Source organism: Leuciscus leuciscus (assembly GCF_965113295.1).
Source record: "Leuciscus leuciscus genome assembly, chromosome: 2".
NCBI classification, from domain to species: Eukaryota; Metazoa; Chordata; class Actinopteri; order Cypriniformes; family Leuciscidae; genus Leuciscus; species Leuciscus leuciscus.
Genome location: NC_138726.1, coordinates 27,458,940 through 27,481,934, shown reverse-complemented (window position 1 = coordinate 27,481,934; position 22,995 = coordinate 27,458,940). Strand labels below are relative to the sequence as shown.

The 22,995-nt window shown below is 38.6% G+C and overlaps 1 protein-coding gene across 2 annotated transcripts in view; it reads right to left on the bottom strand.

Annotated features, from left to right (window-relative positions):
- Window positions 1-3,784: 3,784 nt before the first annotated feature.
- mtss1lb (MTSS I-BAR domain containing 2b) overlaps window positions 3,785-22,995 on the bottom strand; it is a 72,630-nt gene continuing 53,419 nt past the window's right edge. The window contains exons 4-14 of one of the 2 annotated variants that reach the window (XM_082161861.1): window positions 21,973-22,057; window positions 21,235-21,326; window positions 21,064-21,138; window positions 19,270-19,427; window positions 17,240-17,347; window positions 17,034-17,131; window positions 14,822-15,041; window positions 12,226-12,300; window positions 11,195-11,371; window positions 9,676-9,841; window positions 3,785-9,555 (exon numbers count right to left, since the gene is read on the bottom strand). In XM_082161861.1, the coding sequence (XP_082017987.1) occupies window positions 8,786-9,555; window positions 9,676-9,841; window positions 11,195-11,371; window positions 12,226-12,300; window positions 14,822-15,041; window positions 17,034-17,131; window positions 17,240-17,347; window positions 19,270-19,427; window positions 21,064-21,138; window positions 21,235-21,326; window positions 21,973-22,057 (2,024 nt within the window). In that variant the 3' untranslated portion in view covers window positions 3,785-8,785. The remainder of the gene's footprint in view (window positions 9,556-9,675; window positions 9,842-11,194; window positions 11,372-12,225; window positions 12,301-14,821; window positions 15,042-17,033; window positions 17,132-17,239; window positions 17,348-19,269; window positions 19,428-21,063; window positions 21,139-21,234; window positions 21,327-21,972; window positions 22,058-22,995) is intronic. The other variant, XM_082161862.1, reaches the window with a different exon arrangement.

Genomic DNA, 22,995 nt, shown 5'->3' with positions numbered 1-22,995 from the left:
CTATCTTTCTTTTATAAATATAATAAAACTAAAGACTTTTTGGAGATATGAAGGATGCAATACTATTCAAGATTAACATGAGATTGACTGAAACTGAGTGTTTCACCCCCCCTTTAAATAAATTATACAACCTACCCCACCCCTGTCAGCTATAGAGCTCGGGCGTAGATGTTATGGAATGATGCATTGTGGGTAACGACGGCCATTTTAGAGGCACCGCAAAAGCCTGTTTATAAGATATTAGCGTAGCCGGCCGGTATCCAGAAAGAGTTATGGACCGTGACAAAAAAAAGTTGGCTATACCATATACGGACAAACTTCATAATGAAGCCAAACAACGCTACTTTAAAAAAAATTCGATTATAGGCGGAATCGATCCCTATGAACAAAGCCTGGAGTAATATGAAAGTTTACCAAGCCTCAGTTTTTCCCTGATATTTTCTCCAATCCAGGGCCGGATTAACAATTTCATGTGCCCTCAACAACATTCACACACACACATTTTAATTGTTTATTAATTAACAAGTGTTTTTTTTTTGTCACAGTCGGCTGCAGAGATGAGGTTGACGACTGGCGATCTTCGCTGTAGTGAACGCGCCAGAGAGAAATGCACATTGCATACGGATTAATGTACATAAGCAGAGAGCTGTCTGTTTTCTTTCGTTTTGAATTGTTTGTTTAAAAGTAGACATTTCTATATAGATATATTTATTAAAATGCAAATTAATGCAAAACGAAATTCACTTTAAAGAAAGGCTTTGTGCTTTCTGTTTGAAGTCTCTGCTCCGATCAATTTAAAAACTTGTCACTGGAGGCTCACTTGCATTTCACAAATGAATGAGTGCAAGATCTGCAGATCTACAAAGTAAACGCGGAGAAAACAATCGTTCGCACCGTTAACCAAGCATCAGTGGTGACACACACACTTGTCAGATTCTGTGAGCTATGAAGCTTGTCTATGCGGGTTTGTTACACTTCAGGAGTAAGTTATCATACGTGCAATAATCCACTGTTTTCGTCCGGTAGTATATTGACGACCAGCGGCGACCCAAGCCATCCGACGAAAATAGGGAAAACTAATATGATTTATGAGGCGTTTGCCCTGTCGATCATGAGACCGATTACAGCAGTTCACAATACAGCAATACTGAACCATTTTCCAAAAAATAACCTAAATTAATGACCAAATGATCAACGTTACCTACTGCCTACTATACAGTACATCTACTTCCGTACCGTGATTCCCACAATGCATTGCGAAGTGACGCAACGATCCCGAACTCTATTGTTTAGCTAGCTGTTTTAGCCTAATGGTTTGAAATTAGCAGGATAAAAATGCTGATTAAATGACTTTATCTGCAGAAGTTTCTTCTATATAAAATCTCCAGTTGAGACAACCATTCATATGGGATTTGGGATTCGTATGCTCACCATGTGACATATTTCCTCATACAGTTTTGGAAGTAGCCTATGCGATTTCGGGTGCAGCCGAGCATTCCCGCGTATTAGCCTAGTGGTTTGGAGAATGGATGGATCTTGACTGTTGACCTGTCAAATGGTGATTCAAATGTTGCTGGATAAACTAAACTTTCAAATAGCTCCCCCCACAACCAACAGTTTACTCAAATGGGAATTTATTTATTATATATTTATTTACTCACCTGCAGGGTTCATAGACAGCCATGGGATCCAGCATGGATATGATGGTGTAAATAGGATGGAAAACTGAATGAGCTCGAACTCTTTTTTTTTCTCGTTCTAACTCTCTAATCCCTTTATTGTGCCATTGAATATCATTGTTAAGATTTCTTAAATTAATCGTGGCCTACTTATTTTTAATTAAAGTTGCATTTGTGTGGTTTAAGAACACTCAGGAGAGATGACGAGCTCAGAAGACGTTCTAATTAAGTTGCGGAAGTGTTTTCTATAGATGAAGCGACTTGACTATCATTAAAGATACACACTTGAGCTCTGAGCAGTCCAGTGTGCAGCTGGGACTGTCTTATACACCTTCAAGGCTTTCTCAGCAAATAACAGAGCTGAATTGCTAATCTTGGTCTTTCTCTCTACTGTTGAAAGTCGTTGTTAAGGCTGATAAGCACAAGATTGGCGCTTAGAGACTGACTTGTGATTTTAATTACAGGGGTTTTGCAAGTTGTTTATTTTCAGTGTGAAATCCAAGATTTATTTGTGTTTCAACTTCAAATTCTACACATAATATAGAAAAAAATGTTTAGTATTGCAGTCGCAAACGCTTTGACGCCACCTGGTGTCTGAAATAAACCTTGCACACACTAAATTTATCAGGTTGATCTTTTCTTTCTTGCTGTGCACCTTCAAGCTGAACTTCAATCATCCCGTTTCTTTTTTGTATTTGTGTGTGTGTGTGTGTGTGTGTGTGTGCGTGCGCACTAGCCAGGACAGAATCTGTTTTTACATTATTATCACTACCACCATCCCGGAATCCCATTCCGGCCTGCTAGTTGGTAAATTATGAAAATAATACCCTAGGTTTTACAGAGAGGGCTTAAGCTATTCCCAGACTAAAATGCATGTTTGAGCTGTTTAAACTGAAAGCAACTTGCAGGCGTATAGGCTATATCAAAACATGTCAGTGCCATTGTTTTGTCTCAAGATCCACACCAGTATTGTTTTATTTTTTCTAAGGCGAGTTTATAAATAAAAGCTACTTAAAGGGATACTCCACTTTTTTGGGAAATAGGCTCATTTTACAACTCCCCCAGAGTTAAACAGTTGAGTTTTACCGTTTTCGAATCCATTCAGCCGAACTCCGGGTCTGGCGGTACCACTTTTAGCATAGCTTAGCATAGATCATTGATTCGGACAGGACCATTAGCATCTCTCTCAAAAAATGACCAAAGAGTTTCGAAATAGTTACATCGTATACTAAGACTGACGGAAAATGAAAAGTTGCGATTTTCTAGGCTGATATTGCTAGGAACTATACTCTCATTCCTGCGTAATAATCAATAAACTTTGCTGCCATACCATAAGTCCAGCAGGCGTAATGATATGACGCAGCGCCTGAAAATAGTCCCCAGCTCGGTAACTTCCAACGTGACCGGGACTAAGTTTGTCTAACCTATTAGACCTATTTTCAGGCGTTGCATCATATCATTACCCCTGCTGGACTCATGGTACGGCAGCAAAGTTTATTGATTATTACGCAGGAAGAGAGTATAGTTCCTAGCCATATCAGCCTAGAAAATCGCAACTTTTCATTTTCCGTCAGTCTTAGTATACGATGTAACAATATATCGAAACTCTTTGGTCATTTTTTTGAGAGAGATGCTAATGGTCCTGTCCGATTCAATGATCTATGCTAAAAGTGGTACCGCCAGACCCGGAGTTCGGCTGAATGGATTCGAAAACGGTAAGACTCAACTGTGTAACTCTGGGGGAGTTGTAAAATGAGCCTATTTCCAAAAAAAGTGAAGTATCCCTTTAAATGCCCTAATTTAACTTAAGTCTAATCCTGGCTTAATCTAAGCCTTGTCTGTGAAACCAGGCCACCAAGTCATAATTGCCATACAAGTCGTAATAATGAGAAAAATCTATGATGTTATGAGGTAAAACGTCGAATGACATTAACATTTAAATCTGACATATTTGTCATAATTTGTCAAATGACTTTGTGTCATAACTTTGTCTTTTTTTGGTCATCATTTCGACTTTTTATTTCATAACTAACCTATGACTTTCTTTTCTTTTTCCTCACAAAAATGTTAACACAATACAAATGAATATTCTTCACGTCACACAGTTTAAGTACAACTTTTATTAATACTGGAATCATCACAGTGTGTTTTGTTACATTAGCTGTGACTAAACTTAACAAAAATTAGAAGGATAAATATTACCAAAAAGGGAAATGATGTTATCAGCAACAGTGGCAAATTAGCCTTAGGAAAACAGCACAATAAATTAAAGCAGAAGAGGAAGCGAGAAATAAGAAAGACAGAGACGACAGAACCTGTAGCGTTAACCGTTACTCAACTTCAGTCAGAGGATGAAGGAGGGGAGGATGGGCTCGGACGAAAAGAACAAAAACAAAACAAATAACGTTACACACGTCATATCTTTTACATGAGCTTGAAGTATTTAAAAATATTCATGTACACCGGCTAAGTGTTGAGCTGTAGAGCCTGTTGTTAGGCATGTGGGTGATGCTACTTGTATGCGAGCAGAAAAGAAAATACTCTCAACTCAGGCTAACGGCGTAAGACAGACGGCCTACGGCCCAGTTTCCATGACACCCGGTTGCCAAGCACTGCTTCCATGAGCGCGCGGTGGAGATGACAGCGAGCGGAAATCGCAGTGTCGTGGCTGAACCGAGCGTGGGAGACGGGTGTCTTTCAGGCCATTTCTCCATTTTCCAAGAACAGCGGGTGGATAAGGAAGATGGGGGCTGCACGTGTTCCAGTCTAAATGAGCATTTCATCCCTCTTTCATCCGCACCACATTATCATTTATTGTCTGTAGCCATTTTAGAGATGTGAAACACAACGCAGAAGGAAATGGGATGACAGAGAAAAGGCTTGAGTGCAGTAGTGAATGGACTGAGTGAATATCAAAAAGGCATAAAGTTGCTTAAGGCTAACATTATACTTATTGATTGTGCTAACTCTATAGGATTTGGTCAATTACTTAATGTAAATATAAAGGATAGCCAATGGACTTCTTTTTTTGGCATTTGCTTGGCTTACCAATACATTTTATGTGAAGGCAGAACTGAAGACACTTGTTCAGTTTAAAAAAAAATATATCCAATGTGCTAGCCTACTTACTAATGGTTCTCCAGCAAATCCCATCAAAATGATCATCTGGAAGGGACGCATTTAAAAAAAAAAAAAGTTTTATTATTTATTTTTAGGTGAGAGTGGGAGACGTTGGGGATAGCTCTTTATAAGAGCTTCCTTTGTTGTGAGACGATGTTAGGATTAAAATAAAATATTGCTCTCAAAAATCACATTTACACATCATCAAAGCACATATATTTCTAAAGCACTTCTTCCCTGATAATAACTAAAACAACCAGGGGTGTTCAAGGAACAAACAACCCAATCTCATGAGAAAACGTGGTTGTTTCATCCCATGTTTGGGTCAAATATGAACAAACCCAACCATTGGGTTTAAAAATTCAAGTTAAAAATGTAAACCAACGGTAGGGTTTGTTCATATTTGACCCAAACATGGGTTGAAACATCCCAGCATTTTTTAGAGAGAGGGTGGTGATTTCGTTTAAGTTTTGTACAATGTGATTTGTATGGAAAAGTATGATTTTTAGAATAATAAAACATAAGCATGAAGGTCCAAGTCTAAACCTAATCATCAGTGGGGGTTATCAACCCTCGAGGCTCGACTGGGCCCCACTCCAAAATTCAGCAAAGCATAAAATAGTTCCGAATTTCCATGAGAGTGTATTGGACAAATTCTGAGCTTCACAAATTTCAGGTGTAAGATAACAGGCCAACAAAATCACATTTTCACAGCTGAATTGTGATTGCTGCCTTACAGTGAGAATATCATGACATTCATCGGGAGACAAATGAACATGACGCGAGTAATGTTAAACACTGAGAACAAAACAAAGAGAACATTTGTTTAGAATCACCTGAGAACCAAAATAATCAATCTGCTGTGTGAGTATGTGGGTATTTAGACGCTGAAGGCTGAGCTCTTCAGTGATAGTTTTTCTATCCCCCAGTTTCCTCTAGAGGGGCTTTTAACTGTCATCTTGCTTCATGACCTCGAGAGCAGAAACCTGCAGAGACTGACGTTACAATAAAGAGACAACAGAAAGCACACTATCTGCAACCAGGCTTTTGTGTCTTTCTTCCCTCTCACTTCTTCTCAGCTTCGCTTCCCACCTGTTTCTTTCAGCAATTATTCTCTGCTGGCCTTGTCTTTCTCACGCTTACTCATCTCATTCTTCTTTCTCTTTCACTTCTCGTCCACTCTCTGTCTTCCTTCCTGTTGTATTCTCCTGCCTTTACGTGTCTGTGCATTAAATGCTGTGAATTGAACTTCTGAGAGCTGTATGTGATTTGCAGGCCATGAAGCTTCACATGAAATATGTGGATATGTAACAGATATTTTTGTCTCTTCGTCCAGCAAACTTCACTATATTGCTGCCAAAGTCAATGCACTTGTCGTTGATTCTTCACCCGCCCCATTGCAAGACAACATTTATGTGGGACATTTGTTTTTAGTGAAGCTACTAGTACTGTTCACCTTCTTTTACAGTATATGCATGTATGTATATGAATATATACAAATTTCTGACCTGCTCTTTCACCGGCTGGCAGTGTGGGCTTTGAATTGCCGTAACCCCGTTCTTTCATTCCAGCCTGCGCTCAATACGGCCTCTGAGTTCCAGAACGACGCTATTTTCGTCAAGAGATCGGTACACTCGTACATACTTTCACAAAGCAAACATACTTTTTCCTTTTGAACACGCTACAGGCATTCCTAAAACAGAGTGCTCTATGCAAAATAAATAATTCAAAAAAACAACCCAAAAATCTGAGTATGGAGCAAGTGTCTGGCGCAACAGCACTATTTATGACTGCAGGGGTTTTAGGGAGTCTTGGGAGAACAGAAAGTCACTCACAAACAGACACTACATGACTAAAACTATGTTTTGACCTCCTACATATCACTTCCACATCCAGTATCATCACAGAGCATTGTTTTTCTTCATGTCCAGTGAACGGGGTAACCTGCGACCTTTCGCGTCATAGGTATTTACTCCTATATTATCTATAACAGGCAGTGGAATGCTTTTATCATAAACAACTGGATGAGTTTCTTCCCAGAGTTCATTCTCTCCACCTCCTTTATTCATCCCTTTCTTCCCTCTGCAGAACCAAAGTTCATTCTTATGTCCCAAAAAATGGCAGCCAGGTGTGTGCCTTCATCTTAGCTCATTCTCTCCACTCCTCCTACGGATATATCAGGGGACTATGGTTTGAGGCTTGACAAGTAAAAGACCATTTCTGAAAAACTCATATTTTAAGAAGCTCAAATTGGAAATTATATATATCGTATCAACCAATTCCCTTTCAAGATCATTAGTCACACTTTACAATAAGGTTCAGTTGGTTAACAGTTAATGCAATAGGTATCGTAAGCTAACAATGAACTATATATATATATGTGTGTGTGTGTGTGTGAATGTTTTTCAAAGAAGTCTCTTATGCTCCCTAAAACTGCACTTATTTGATAAAAAATACAGTAAAAACACATGATATTTTGAAAATTTAAAGTAACTGTTTTATATTTTAATATATATAATTAAAATGTCATTTATTCCTGTGATTGCAAAGCTGAATTTTCAGCAGCCATTACTCCAGGGTCAAATGATCTACGATCAATCCTGCTTAATACTTTTGTGAAAGTAATTTTTTTTCAGGATTATTTAATGAATAGCGAGTTTGAAATAAAAGTATTTATTTGAAATACAAGTCTTTATGTCACTTTTGATCAGATTAATGTGTCCTTGTTGAAAAAAAAAGGCTAATTTATACTGCTTGAAATTAAAAACAATTAATTAGAACAAGTAGAATTTAACATTAACCTAGATTTATAATTGCTGTTCATTGCTAGTTCCTGGTAGCTAATGCATTAATGAATAATGTTAAGAAATTGAACCCTACTGCAAAGAACTTCCTAATCATTCTTCCTACCTCTTTCACATCCCATCACTCTCTTTTTCCTATATCATGACATTGCTACGCACATTTGTCTCCCTAAGTACCAGGGCACGTGACCGCGGCGTCTCACAGCATTCACCACACATAGTGTGGCCACAGTGACAACTAGTGGTCTAAACTACACCTTGAAAGTGCTCTGCATCCTTTCTATTCCTCATTTTCTTTTAAAATAAGCCATAATTAGACTCGACAAGAAGTCTTCAAAAGCATCTGCTTCCCCGAAGACACCTGAACATCAAAAACGTACAGCTTTATTAAAAGCTGATCTTTGAAACCTTCCCCCATCAAAAAAAAAAAAAAAAAAAGCATTATTGCTCCACATTATCATGGTGGTTTTTAAACCCTAATTCTACAAAAATCCACATACCTGACATATACGTTTCCTACTCATAGGAGCTAGGAGGCGATTACTTGCTTGTAAATAAAACGAAACCACGGAAGTGTACAAATAAAAGATAAATCCCGTCCCTCTACGCAACCACGAGCTGACCTGCAGCAGAGCCCTGCTCACCTCCAGACTGCAGACCAACACACAACAGCAATACCAACTAGACTTTCAGGATGTGATGTCAAATTTACTGGAGGTGAGGGTGGGGTTAGAGAGAGCAAGGATTTTCAAAGAGAACCTGCGTACCCCATGAGCTTCTCCAGCACTAATTCCTGGGGTCCATAGTTTGAGGAGGGCCGTTATTCTAGGGGGACCATGCGAAGATCTGGAGCGGACCACAAAAATCCCCCAAACATCCTGGCCCCTTGTTCTTTCATTAGTTAATTGTCTCACCACAGTTCAACTATCCCGCAGTGATGGGCGTGTTAATAAGACAAACATGCGTTCGGACACGCTAAGAGTTATAGTGGCCTGAGCCTGCTGTTACATATCATTTACTTTTTTTCATTACTGTTATTCATTATTTCTATAATGACTTTTAAACATTTAATTTTTTTATCCTCTTTTTCATAGCTCGCTTTCTAAAGAGAGTCATTGTGAAGTTTTTTTTTCTTTTTTTCTGGGTTACTTCGCTCTTATTCTCCCATCTCTCCAGGAGGCATCACAAAATCCGGGGCGCTGAGCGATCGTTGGAGACGGTTTTGCGCAGTCGCACCCCTCGACGAATAGACCTCAGCATGTCCTCACCCTCCGGGGGCACTTCGGGGTCCAGCTCGGCTTCGGGGCCCGGCGGGGGCTGGTTCGGAAGCAAGGGGAAGGGGAACTGGCCCTCACCTAAGGCGTGAGCGCTGGCCACCAGCTCCCCGATCTTCTCCACCAGACTGTGGCGGTTTGCAGCCAGCAGGTGATCTTCTTCGCCGGGTTGACCGTACACACTCATCTCTAAGCCGCCCACGCCCCCTGAACCCCAGGCTGTGTTGGGCAGGCTCAGCCGCTTTGGGGAGGCCTTCACGTACTCCAGCGCTCCCGGGGAGGCGTCATCCGGCACATAAAAGACACATTCTTCGCTGCCCACACGGGCGGGAGGGCCTGCGTTCCCGCCGGGTGAGTCAGGCACAGTTGGGGTCTTGACTGGCACGATGGGTGGGCGTATAGGAATAGGGCCAGCATTAGAGAGGGTGCGCCTCACCCCGGGCTTCGTAGATGGTGTTCGGCGAATGGTGGCCGTGCCTCCGCCTCCGCCGTGTGGTCCGCCCAGAGCGCCCACTCCGCTGGGCAGGCCTGCTGTGCTGGCGGGACGCTTAGTCTGTATCATGCGACGGTAATTCTGGGCAATATTACTGTGGCGAGGAATTGTGGAGGATTTATCGAATTCAGCCTGACCGTCGGCCTCAGTGTCTCCATTCACTGAGTAACCATCATAATCGGAGCCTGACAAAAAAAACAAAAAAAATTCCCACTTTTCAAATCTCATAACTTGTTTTTAAATGAATAATGAGTAAATAACTGTGAGTTACTGAGTAAATGTGGGTGTTTCTGACTCTGCATTACCCTGTGAGGGGATGGTATCTTCTGAGCAGGAGGGAGTAGTTGTCTGAGTGCTGTATCCACTAGAGTACTGAAGGGAGTCTCGGCTGCTCTTCTGCTGCTCCATGCTGAGGCCTCGTGTCAGAACCATGGCCAGATCACTAGCAGCTGGAGAGACCTCCTCACCATGCTGCACCATAACACAATATATACAAACAGTTACATCAAGCACAGACTCCACACATTTTGTTCAATGTGTACATGTGTACTGTATATGCCTAGACTTTGAATATTAAACTATGAAAAGTGAATTTATTTATTTTTTAAAGTAAATATCAAAAAACATTGAATAATATAAATTATTAAAGAGTGAAATAAATATTTATTGTGATACATGATGCATTTGACATGAATTACAACTGTCCCACAATTATGGAGTGAACAAACGAACAGACAGATTTTTCAAAGGTTAGAGTACGTGTTTATCAAGGAGAAACCAGTGTCAGTAAAAAGCACATGAAGAAGAATTGTTAACAAATTATTTTTTATTGTGCGCCAATTCCAAACAATCATGTAAAAACTATGAAAGTATAACTGAAATGTTTATTTGTTAAACTTTATTATACATAAACTGTATAATAAACTATGAAGATGCGCTGAAAATGCTTAATGCAATACATCAATAAATCAATTGAGATGCGGTGGAAATGACACAGTGATTGAAATGTTCATGATGTTGCAAAAATTTCGAAAAATGTATTCTGATGAATGGATGTCAATGTTGGACACTGTTAATGGACAAACTTAATAAGCTAGTGAGAGTAACATGTGTTTTAAGACTTTTTTATAACCTTTATTACAGTGGTTCTCAATTTATTGCCTCTAAGAACTCCCATTGTCAATCATAATATTTGAAGGTTGCTTATTTTCAGACTTTTTAATTTAGTGGCAATGTATAGTATTAAAACAAAATAATTAAATTCCAAAATTCCAAATGTTTCAATAACCGAATGTTCTTCAGGGTTTACACTTTTTATTTCCTTTTTATTGTGAATTTAAATAACTTTTATAGTTGTTTGTCATCTCAGGGTTTTTTATTTATTTATGATTTTTTACTCACAAATTGCAATTTCTACCTTATATATTATATTTTAGAGCTCAACATAACTATAAAAAATTATTTCCATCATAATTTTTGGGGGGATTTTTATTTTCATTTTCCATGACTCGTCCAGGTATATGAATCACTCTTTTAAAATTCCCTCCAGGTTTAGAAGACCATGAGAACTTGTTACGGGAACAAATTAAAATAAATATGATGTTAGTTTACATTTAGATTTTTACCGGTATTAGCATAATTTTCTGTAATTTGTGAAAAATAATTTTAAGCCACTGCCTTATTAAATTCTCAAGGCCAGAACCATCCATATTTGAAAAAACAGCCCTAAGCAAACAAGCAGATTTTGTCTTCGCCAAATAAAAAATGCTTGGCATTTTCAAAATTAAAATCTGCATGATGAATGTTTTATATGGTGAAAGTTACCTTGGCAGCTATAGTAGCAGGGGTCATCCTTGGCCTCTGGGGGTCTTCCGAATGCATCCCAGAATACCCCTGTGACTGAGGAGAGGTTTCTGCCTCCCTCAGCCTATCAAGAGGCTCCTTCCTCCTCTGAAGTGTGCTGGCCAACGGCTGCTCACTGGAACCTACCTTGGACCAGTCCTGAGGAAGTACAAGCGGTTAGTTCAAGGCACTGTAAAGCAACAAATGCAACGGTCTCAGGGGCGGGAGAGAAGCCTGGCCCACGATCCAGCAGTTTGAGTGTCCTTTCAACAATGTGCTTTAGAGAAAGCCCAATCTCAGTGTTTGCGTCACTGTTTGAGTTGGATAAACTAACAGGTACCTTCCGTGGCCTGCTCGGTTTAGCAAATCTCACAGCCAGAGATTTGAAACCAGGATCAAACAGCCAACAGAAAAGGTGCGTGTTAAAAAGCAAAATGAGGTAATGGATGAGGTTAAGCAGAATGAAACCAAAATGGAGCACTGTCAAAAAGTGTTATTCAGGAGGCACGTATTCAACACACAAGAACGCACATAAAAGAAGAGGAAATAAACAAAACTGCAATGAGAAGTGCCAATGAAGACAAACCTTCCAGCAAGGAACCTTGGATGTGGGAGAGGGTGTGTTGGATCCAGGGGAGCGGTTATAGGGTGGGGACGCAGGAAGTATGACAGAGAAAGGCCTGATGGAGCCAGTGTGAGAGAGAGCAGGGCGGAAGGTAGCGAAGGACGAGCCAAACTGCGGAATGGAGAGATAAGATCGAGACCGTGAGAGTAGCAAGAGAGCCCCTTTACACAATGGTATGGGAGCCTTTGCGTGTGACTTTGCAGATACTGAGAGTGGCAGGGAAGATCAGATCTGATGACAACACAAAGCTGATACCGGCAAGAAAGAAAGAGAAGACCCCAACCTGCCAGTCAGCATCAAAACCCTCATGGGTCACACGGACAAGTACAAAATATCACTGACAGTTTCAGCACATGTATGTTTGATGGACAGAGCGCTCCGTACTTACTGTGGTTGGAGAGCTACACTCACTAACTGACTGGCAGGTCTCAGATGCTTCTGAGGACGCTGAACTTGATGACTTCTGCAAGAGAGACAAGAATAGACGGGCTATAAGCAGCACTGTAAAAAATGATATAATAAATAAGGTATGACAACATATGTTTTTAAATTGCTTCAACTCATCAAAATAAGTTAAGCAATTTTCAACTTTTTTTATAAGTTATACAAGATTCAAGTCAATTTAATGTAATTTAAGTTGAAATGACTTAAACATCCAAGTTAATTGAACTTAAAAATTTAAGGCAGCAACTTTTTTTTTTGGGCTCTATCAAAGTTTGAATTCTTTGGATATTTTGTGGTATACTGCTTATAATAAATGCACACTTCATAAACAGATAAAATACATTTTAAATTTAAAACAGTTTTTAACCAAATAACTAAGTAATTTGGCTTGTCATATTTAGTGTTGCCATATTGAATACTATTGGAGAGAAGAGTTTGTGGTCAGTGATTTTAAATCACTGAATTAATACAAAATAAATTAATACTTTTATTAATTAATCAATACTTGTATTAATTGGGGTTAAATTGATTACATTAAATAGAATTTATAACATATATATTATTATATCATATGATATTACATATAAATGTTCTTTGGAACTTTCTATTCATCAAAGTATCCTAAAAAATGTATTACATTTGCCACAAAAAAGCAGCAACTAATGATAAATGTTTCTTGAGCACCAATTAGAGTGATTTCTGAAGAATCATGTGACATTGCTGACAATTAAGCTGTCATTAAAATAATAAATTACAATTTAAATAAAAAACTGTTAAATTGCAATAATATTTGACAATATTACTGTTTTTACTGTTTAATTTTTTTTAAATAAATTCAGCCTTAAAGACATTTAAAAAATCTTTACGATCCCAAACTTATAAATATTTACAATAATTATTATAACATTTATAATACCTATAATATTTTATTATACTTTTAATTTATTTTAATTACATGCAGAAATTGATTTTTAATGCTTAAATTAAAGAACAGGATGTACAATCTTTAGGATTTCTAAAAGTCAAGTGCTACTTTTTTATTAACTTTTTTTTTTAAAGCGTGGGGTTAGGGTTAGAAGCACAGATCTCTCTCTCTCTCTCTCTCTCTCTCTCTCTCTCTCTCTCTCTCTCTCTCTCTCTCTCTCTCTCTCTCTCTCTCTCTCTTATTTAATGAGTATGTTGCCATCTGCTGGTTGTTTTCATATCTACCACATTGTAGAGGTGTGTGAGTGTGTATGGCTATTTCTTTAACATCCTGGTTAGGGGTTTAAGTGATAAACCTCTGTAATTAATTATCTTGACTACTTGACTAAAAAGAAACTAAACGATTCAAAGGGTTGTTTATTACTGTGCTTAAGCTACCATCTAAAAATTAACATTGCCTGGTGTGTTTCTGAATTTTCTATGCTAGGTTGACCCGCAACATGCTTATTCTTCAGTGTCACATCTCGGCCATGTATTGAAAAATCCCATTTTTGTCCCATGGAGAGATTAGCATGTGAGCTCCGAGACAAGTGCATTTCTTTTGCTTTACTCCAAGAAACGTGCTTAAGAAAGTAGAAGTACCTTGTCTGTGTACATAATGTAAAGCCTATGTTCCACATACAAAGCTTCACAAGCAAATTTCAAGCTCTTTCTATAACACCTTTTCCCAGAGAATGTAAAAAAAATCTGCCTCACCCACATTCTGAACATCAGTCAAGAACTGTTTGATATCCAGAAGTTCATATTTATTTCAGTTTCATGAGTCTTGTCCACAAGAGGTCAGTGTAATCTTTCAGAGAGGGAATATTGCTGCATGTTTAAAGCTGAGACAAAGATGTGCGGTAACAATGTGGTTTCTTTAAGCGATTATGCAGGGCGCCAATTTCAGTTTGTCATTGAGGTGTCAGCGGCGAAAGAGTTAGCACTACAATTTGGTGAGCTCACGCTTACAAACTTATTTTTATTTAATTTTTTTACATATACAAATGCATTAAATTGGTCAAATATGTCAGTCAAAGACTTTTAATTAATTTAGATTTAATTTAGGATTTACATATAGGATCATGACTTTAGGATCATGTGACACTGAAGACGATGCTGAAAATTCAGCCTTGCCATCACAGGAATAAATTACATTTTAAAATATATTTCATAATATTACTGTTTTGAATTGTATTTTTGATCAAATAAATGCAGTCTTGTTAAGCGTAACAGACTTATTTCAAAACATCTTACTGACCTCAAGCTTTTGATCAGTAGTGTATATGACGAAAACAAACCAAAAAGGGAGAAATTAAATATTTTTGTGCGTCAAGACAAAAGAGTCAGCCATTTTATAAACATCTTACTGAATCCCAAACAGTAGAGTATATAATAAATAAATATTTACCATCTATTAAAACAATAGATATGTTTGCTCTTGTTTTACAAGGGTCAATTTGACTGACATATCACCCCTGAGAAAATCAGTTAAATGTACCTTATAACTTTACATTACCAACATTTTTTGAAGACAACAGGAAATAACAAACACAAATAAACAAGAAATAAAATACCTGGCTGGTTATATCGGAGGGCATGGGTGACGGGGGTTTGGAGTAGACGTTGGCGTCCTGGGAGATGAAGCCGGAGTCGTGGGAGGAGACGCTGCTGAGGCGGTGTGCAGCGGTTGTTAGCGGTTGGGCCAGGCTGCGGTAGCGACAGGACGAACTGGGTGAGTGAGTCTGAGAGCCACCAGAGGATCGAGAGGCACTACTATGGGCGCTGTTTACACTGCTGCAGGGGCAAGGGAAAGTGTGACAGGGCAAAGGACCAGGGTACAAGGGTGGGGTACGGAGGGTGATTATTTGGTGATAAGTGTGAACCACACCCACAAGGTCAGAATGAGCATGAGAGGGTTTTACAGGATGACAGGAACAGATGAAGTCAAGCATTTTGTGATTGATGTAAAGAAAAATTAGGTGATAATGATAGTTGAGAAAAAAGTTGTGGGTGAAAAGGAGATGGAGAAACAAAGGTCTCGAGCAGGGGTTGATGGGTAAGGATGGAGGTCAGGGTGGGGGTGGGGGGTGGGGGCAGAGGGAGAACATATGTAAGACAAAGTTTGACAGGCGTGACACAGGAGGCCTAGTATGGAGATTGAAGGCTGTGTTCAGATGTGTCGGCGCTTTGCAGCCAACGCACTTGAATCAACCCCCATGACTCCATGCGAGGCGGCACACACAAACAATGACACTATTACAAAATGAAGCTTTAATTGGCCCTGGAGCCAAAGCACAACACTAATGGTCTAATCAAAAACTCTAAAGGGGCTGGTTATGTAAAAGTGATCTTGAAATGCTTTCACTTCTTATTGAAGTAATTGTTTCATCATATTTCGGGTTAAAAACAGTACAGGGATATTAGACATATTCTGCTAATGGGGTTTAAAATGTATTTAACCTGGAATATTCATTTAAAAGAGCACAGCACTGAAGTTACAGTCATCAGACGCAATTGCTAGAGAATTAGAAAAGTAATATAATCATATTAAACAAGCTACTTTAGTCTTATTTTGTTAATTGTAATCGCAAGGACTCAATGGATGAATAACATGAATCAATAAGCATTCAGCTGTTACTGTTGAAAGCAAGGCTTTTACAGGAATACAAAATAACATTTAATGACCGCAGTGCTCTGTCTCTTGTGACTAATATGCAGTCAGGAGGTTACATGGGATGCCAACATACAGGGAGATTGTGTAGCGCAGCAGCAGTAGCATCAGCAGCCCCCCCCGTACACACACGTATAGTATAGTACACACACGTTTGCATTCAAAATATACACACACTCCTTCACAAAAAACAACCCTGTTGGAAAATTAAGTTATTAGCTAGTCTAGCTAGTCATTTAACTTATACAAGATGGTCATTGGCATTAGCATCCCCCGGCTTAAAGGAATAGTTCACCAAAAATCTAAATTCTGTCATCATTTACTCACCCTCATGTCATTCCAAACCCTTAAGATTTTTATTTGAAACACAAATGAAGATATTTTTTATGAATCCTGAGAGATTTCTGTCCCACTGAAGGTCCATTCAGCTAAAGCTTCAAAAAGTTTATAAAGACGTTGTCACGCAAGTATAGTTGAGATTCCGTTTACCATTTGATATGCTCAATGTATGTACGTTGACGTATGTACGAAGCCTAAATTAAAAATAAAAAGTGATTAAAAAGTGTTTTTTTAATAGCTTAATTAATATGGATTACTTTTATGATGTCTTTATGAACTTTTTGAAACGTCATAGTTTTGGTGTACTGGGCTTTCAATGAAGGGACTGAAATGTTAGGTTTCGTTAAAAACATCTTCACTTGTGTCTTGAATATGAACAAAAGTATAGGTTAAACCAATATGACGGTGAGTAAACGATGACAGAATTTTCATTGTTAGGTGAATATCCCTTTAAGATGGTATTACCAGCTGGCATCTGGTTTGTTTAGCTGGTCCAAGATGGTCTACCAGCTTAGACCAGCTCAATACCAGCGACCGTGTTTCAACGCACAGCATAAGCTTGATTTTCTAGCAGGGTAGTTACAAGTATAAACTTCCATTCAGCAATTTATAGTTTTTTTTTTAAACAAACAGCAATTACAACAATGAAAAGCCAAGCAACATAGTACACAGCACAAGCAACAAACCTATCCAGGAGAAAAAAAAAGGCTAATAAGCAGAAATAAAGATTTAACATCACTGTCTCTCTTTAATTTCTTCATCACTCTTGCTCTCACCTGCACATGCTGCTTTTCCTGGATCCGGAGCTGCTGGGAGAGGAGGGGGGAGTCTGGTACGACCAAGAGTAATCGGAACCCTTAAGGTCTTTTATTACCTGAAAGAGAGACACACAACTGTAATATGAATGGTCTTACTATGGTTTGTTTCTGTAAAGCACTGCACATGCTACATGATGACTGAAGTGTATAAGGAGTATGTGCACCTGCTCGCTGGCTGGGGGCAGTTTGTGGGGGTCTGTGGTTAACACGGTGAGGTCATCAATAATGGCCTGGAGATGAGTGATCTCTCCCAACATGGCTATCTCTCCATTCTGACAATTACACAAGGGAGAATAACAAATAGTTCATAGATCAAAAATGTAGTAACCTGCAATAGCTATTTCTACCTAATTGAATCAAATAGTTTTGTTGGTATAATTTAGGTTGATTCAGTTATGTTAAATAACATTTACATTTAGCTGACGCTTTTATCCAAAGCGACTTACAATTGCTAATTATGTCAGAGGTCGCACGCCTCTGGAGCAACTAGGGGTTAAGTGTCTTGCTCAGGGACACATTGGTGTCTCACAGTGGATTCGAACCCGGGTCTCTCACACCAAAGGCATGTGTCTTATCCATTGCGCCATTTATGCATTACATTTCAATCGTTAAAAATCTTTTCCTTTAATGTTTAAATAAGTTGTATAGATAAATGTAATTATAAAAAAAATTATGTTGTGCTCATGTATGAATTACTTTACAAAAATCTAAAATTGTATTTATTTATTTATGTATTACTTACTTGCTTACTTACTAAGTTATTAGTTATTATATGTCCAGCATACATTACCGTTCAAAAAACTTTAAGAATTCTGAAAAAAAGTGCAACGGTTTCCACAAAAATATTAAGCAGCATTACCGTTTTCAACATTATAATAAGAAATGTTTCTTGGGCATCAAATCAGCATATTAGAATATTAGCATATTAGATTTATGAAGGTGTCACATTTTGGGTTTGTTCATGTCATGTTTCCATGTCTGTCATGTGATTCCCTATTTGTCATGTGATCCTGACATGTGTCCTGTCATTGGTTAATTGTCTGATCATTGTTCACAAGTGTCCCTTGTCTAGTCATTATTCTTGTGTATTTAAACCCTCATGTTTGCCATGTGTCTTTGTCAAGTATTGTTTCCTGTAGTCTGCTGTTGTGCAAGTTCATGTTCATGCTTTGGTTTTTGTTGCCATGCCATGCCATATTTTTGTTTCATGTTTGGTTTTGTTTATAATAAACTGCACTTGGGTTCTCATTTACACTTGCCTCCAGTGGATCCTTTACAGAAGGATCATGTGACACTAAAGACTAGAGTAATGATCGAATAAATTAAATTCAAATAAAACAATTATTGAATAAACATTTTAAATTGTAAGAATATATCATAATATTACTTTTTTACTATATTTTTATCAAATAAATGAAGCCTTGCTGAGCATAAGAGACTTCTTTCAAAAACATTAAAACACCTTACCGACCCAAACCTTTTGAACGGTGATGTACATGGGAACTCTGACACATGTTAAATGCTTTTAAATGATACCTGCTTTATTAAAATTTTACTGCATTCAAAAAAAAAGTTAACTTCATTACCTTCATCACATTTCCTGTCGTTTGCTTTAATATGTCCATCATATAGTTATTTCCTCAAAATAAAGTCAACTGAGGATGAAATTAAATGTGCTCTCAAATCTAAAATCTAATGTTCTCTTAACTCTTTCCCCATCAGCGTTTAAAAAAAAAAGTTGCCAGCGTGTTTTATCATTTTCACAAAAAATTCATGGCCCCCAGAATATTTTATATATGTAAATACAGTATATTTAATATGTATTAAATATGAATATATGAATATATCAAAAGAAAGAACAGAGCCTCATCTTAAAAAACAAAACAGGTTTTATTCTAGTTTCATGCATTTTTTTTATCAACACTTGTCAATGTGGTTAAGTTTCATAAAAAAAGCAACATTTTGAACAAAAAGCTGAGAAATTCATGATCAGATCAAAAAGATTTTCAATTCTTTCAGAAGATGCGTAATAGCACCCCCTACCGTATAACAGTGAAAACACGGAAAGCCAGAAAATCAATGGCTGGGGAAGCGTTGTCTCATAAATGACGGAAAATTCCATCAATGGCAGGGAAAGAGTTAATAAGTGGAGCAGCTGTACAGTTGGTGTAAGTGGGGTTGAGGTGGGCAGTACCACTACAGGCTGCAGGAAGCCGATGAAGGTACAGAAGCGTCCTCTCTCCTCCACTAGTGCTCGCCGCACCGCCTGCTTCTCTGTCTCCTCCATCAGCAGGTACATGTCATTCACATCCTGCATGGCACTGTCCAGCTGAGGCTGAAGGTCCCCCCGGCCTAAAGGGGGTGACAGAGAGCATGACAGAAAAGAAGGGAAGGAAGACAGGGAGAGGGATGAAACAAGGTGGAGAATAGACCGAATGAAAAATGGCCAAAGTATCAGACAAAATAGAAGGTCAAATGGAAAAATGAAAAGATTGTAAAGAACAATAAGAAGAAGAAAAAAAAATGACACAAGAGGGAATACAGCATTAGAACATGAGGATCATTCTCTCTTCCAGCCTCCAACAATACAGACGTAATGTGAACACAGAACAAAGCGAACTACTCCGACTAGAACCTACACAACAGATGGAGACAGACACCTCTGAACTCTGCGATCGAACATCTTCTACTCTTAAATAAACACATTGAACCTCCCAGAGGAAGTTAAAAGGTTAACTCATGCAGACTAGATTGTTAGAGATGGTCATGACCTTTGCTGAGGAAGCAAAGTCAGTTAGCCGCAGAAGAACTGCTTCCAGGAACACAAGCAGCATGCATGCTGGGACGGCATCAGCAAAATCATGCACTAAGCAAACCCTCAGCTGTTATAATGGGAAAGAATCACTTGTAAGTTGTCAAGCCAAAATGTCATGTGGGGGTTAAATCCGACAACCACAGAGCTGTCTGCAGACGTGTTGGGGTCTTTTTTGAGTTGAGGCCGGGTTAAAGGGCCATGCAGAGAAACGAGTGAGAAGAATCTAAGTGGGAATCTTTGCGTGGAAAAACATACTTACCCTGTAGCTCTATAGAGGGAGAGTAGATGAAAGAGAGAGAGAACACAACGTGGGGGGGGAATCCAAGAGAGGGAAAATAACAGAGAGAAAGAGATAAAGAGAAAGAGAGGAGGGAGAGCACTGTGTTAGGGTTAGTATTAGAAAGCAATTCAGCTCATTTCACGGCCAAATTGTTTCAGAAAAGCCAACCACCACAGCCAAATTAATCAAAAACCAGCCAAAAATGTACGATTTAATGTGCAATGGATCCAAAAGAAAAACAAATAGGTAGTCTGGTCTTAGAAGGAGTGAGATGCCGGACTTGTAACAAAAGAATAAAAGGGAGCTTTTCCTTTAACACCGGACTCTTCCTAGTAACACACAGGATTGTCATCCTATCTTCAAAAGCAGAAATTATTGGCTGCTGGGATATGAACACGAACTGCTTAGCAAATGAGGTGAGAGTTGCACTTCTGCATTTCAGCCGGCAGAGGGGGCTGCTTACGTTACAGAGGATTGTTTGCCTGATATAAAGGGATCAGTAATTTCACCAAGCGCATTCGCATTGTGCACTCTATGCAGTCTATGCGGCTTTAACAACAGCTCCGAGATTCATCTGTCCATCATCGACCATTAGAGCCACTAAAAACACAGTGAATGCTGATGGCATCAAATCAGCTGGTTGTTCTGAACGTCAAATGAAACAGTCAGGTTTGACCTTGAGGAAATGTCCTTGAGTTATTCCCAACACATTTCTGCTTTGTAATAGGGATAAGTTATGTAATATTGATCTGATCCACCAGGTTCACTGACATTAAAACACTGGTATGCTAGTGTGTTGTTGGTGGGTGCTACTATGACAATATTTCACAGAATAAATTGACCAATGTTTTTTGTCATGCTGAAAATGTCTTAGTGAAAAGAAGGTGTGTTACCTTTCCTGGCTTTTTTCTGTAATTTCATGGTGTCCGAAGATTTTTTCTTTATTTCATGACGAGACCGTTTGTACTCTGTGAAAATGGAAGTGTGTGAAAATTTGTGAGTTGTTTACTTTTTAAGAACTGACATAGTGTGCATATGGACAAAAAAAAAAAGTGCTTAGTCACCTTTGGCATGGTCCTTGTCCAGTTGATTGGCTGTCTTCTTCCAGTCTTCAATGCGGTCCTGTAGAGGAGTGATCAGGCTCTCCATCAAAGCACTGAGAGCAATGGAGAGAAAATCAGGTTTTCAACCATTCACAGCTGAGTCAGAGGTTCTCATTCAGTTACAGAGGGATATGAACATTCACAAGGAAATATCAACCATCCGGTGGCGGGTTCTGATCATGCGAAATGAAAGCTTTGGTTTACAGTGTGGCTTAGAGTTTAAGGCTACCATTCATTAGACTGTCAGAGGGAATTGTCTGCAGATGACCATTAATGAAGTGTGAAAAGTGTGTGTATTTGTGTTCTCTTGCCATGCCAGTGTCATCAGACTTTGAGAGTGAGTCTGCGATTATAGTGTGCAAAACAAAACACAAAATAAAACATGCATGAAATATTGATTGATTTACTGATTTGGGTTGTAATTAATGTTAGAAAAATTGACCATGTAATGCCACAATAAACCAATCAGAGTCCAGTATTCCAGGTGACTTGTCATAATGCTGCATAATAGACAACACTGTTCAGTTTCATATATGATTTCCATATGAAATGTATAGCTATTACTTTTGGCCCTTGTTTGTGCTCTAGCATGTTCTTATGTTGTGTAGAATCATATGTAGTATAAGTATATTTGTGTTGTACATAGACTTCTGAACTATAACACACAGGAAGTAGTCAACAGGAGGAGTGCGGTCGTACTTAGTAAAATGGCGTAGTTTCGCCTCAATACTGCGATGCCTCATGCACATGCGGGTCAGCGCTGATCCGATATCCCTGGTGGCACCTACAAGGATGCAGAAGTGAAAGAAAACCTGTCAGAACAACATTGAAATTATAACACTGAAATTACTGCACCTTTATACATTGCACTTTAATCACTTGCATTTTAACTTCAAGACATTAAAATACTTCATTTATGACAACTCTTAGAATAGTTTTAGCATGTAATCGAATATGGCAATGTAAATCTATTTGGTATCGGCGGACTAGATCTGCTACGCTGCTGCAGAGCAAGTATGGCCTTGCTAGAGTTAATAGATACACAGATACTGCCATTGTTATATGTAAGATACTGTATATGCTGCTGCTGCTGCTGCATAAATAGACATACATAAATCCCGTAGCAGATCTAGGCAGGTGGAGCTGAGGGAGGTGGAGGGTTTCAGAGTAACTCTGATAACTAGCAGTCTCATTGGCTGCAGGGATCAGCAGAGGCCAATCAGCATGTGCCATGCGGTAATGGTGTGATTGCTTGTGGACTATTTAATAGACCTATCAGCCTGCGCCCTCTAGAGTTTCATGACTGAATTAGATATTTCTCATTAACATGGACCAGTAATGTATACTTACTGAAGTCCAAATAGAGTGGTTTCATTTACCAGATTCCCAAAAGTGTGTGTGTAACCTGTAGCCACAGTATAAATTAGGCTATTTTTAGTAGCAGGCTGTAAAAAAAAAAAAAAAAAAAAACACTTTGGAAAATCCTGACCCCAGTGTTTATAAGAGGCAGTGTGCTTTCTTCCAAAGAAGGTGGCCTGGACAGCTATAATTTTCCTGAAGTGTTTAAGATGTCAAACTGAATTGTTGAACTGAGAAGTCTGTAAGTGTTGCCTGGAACCACAACAGCTCTTTAGATTTAACTGTACCATGACCTTCAAAATAGGATAACATTTTTTATTTACAATATAAAAACACTGTTATTTCATATGACTGTCATAACAC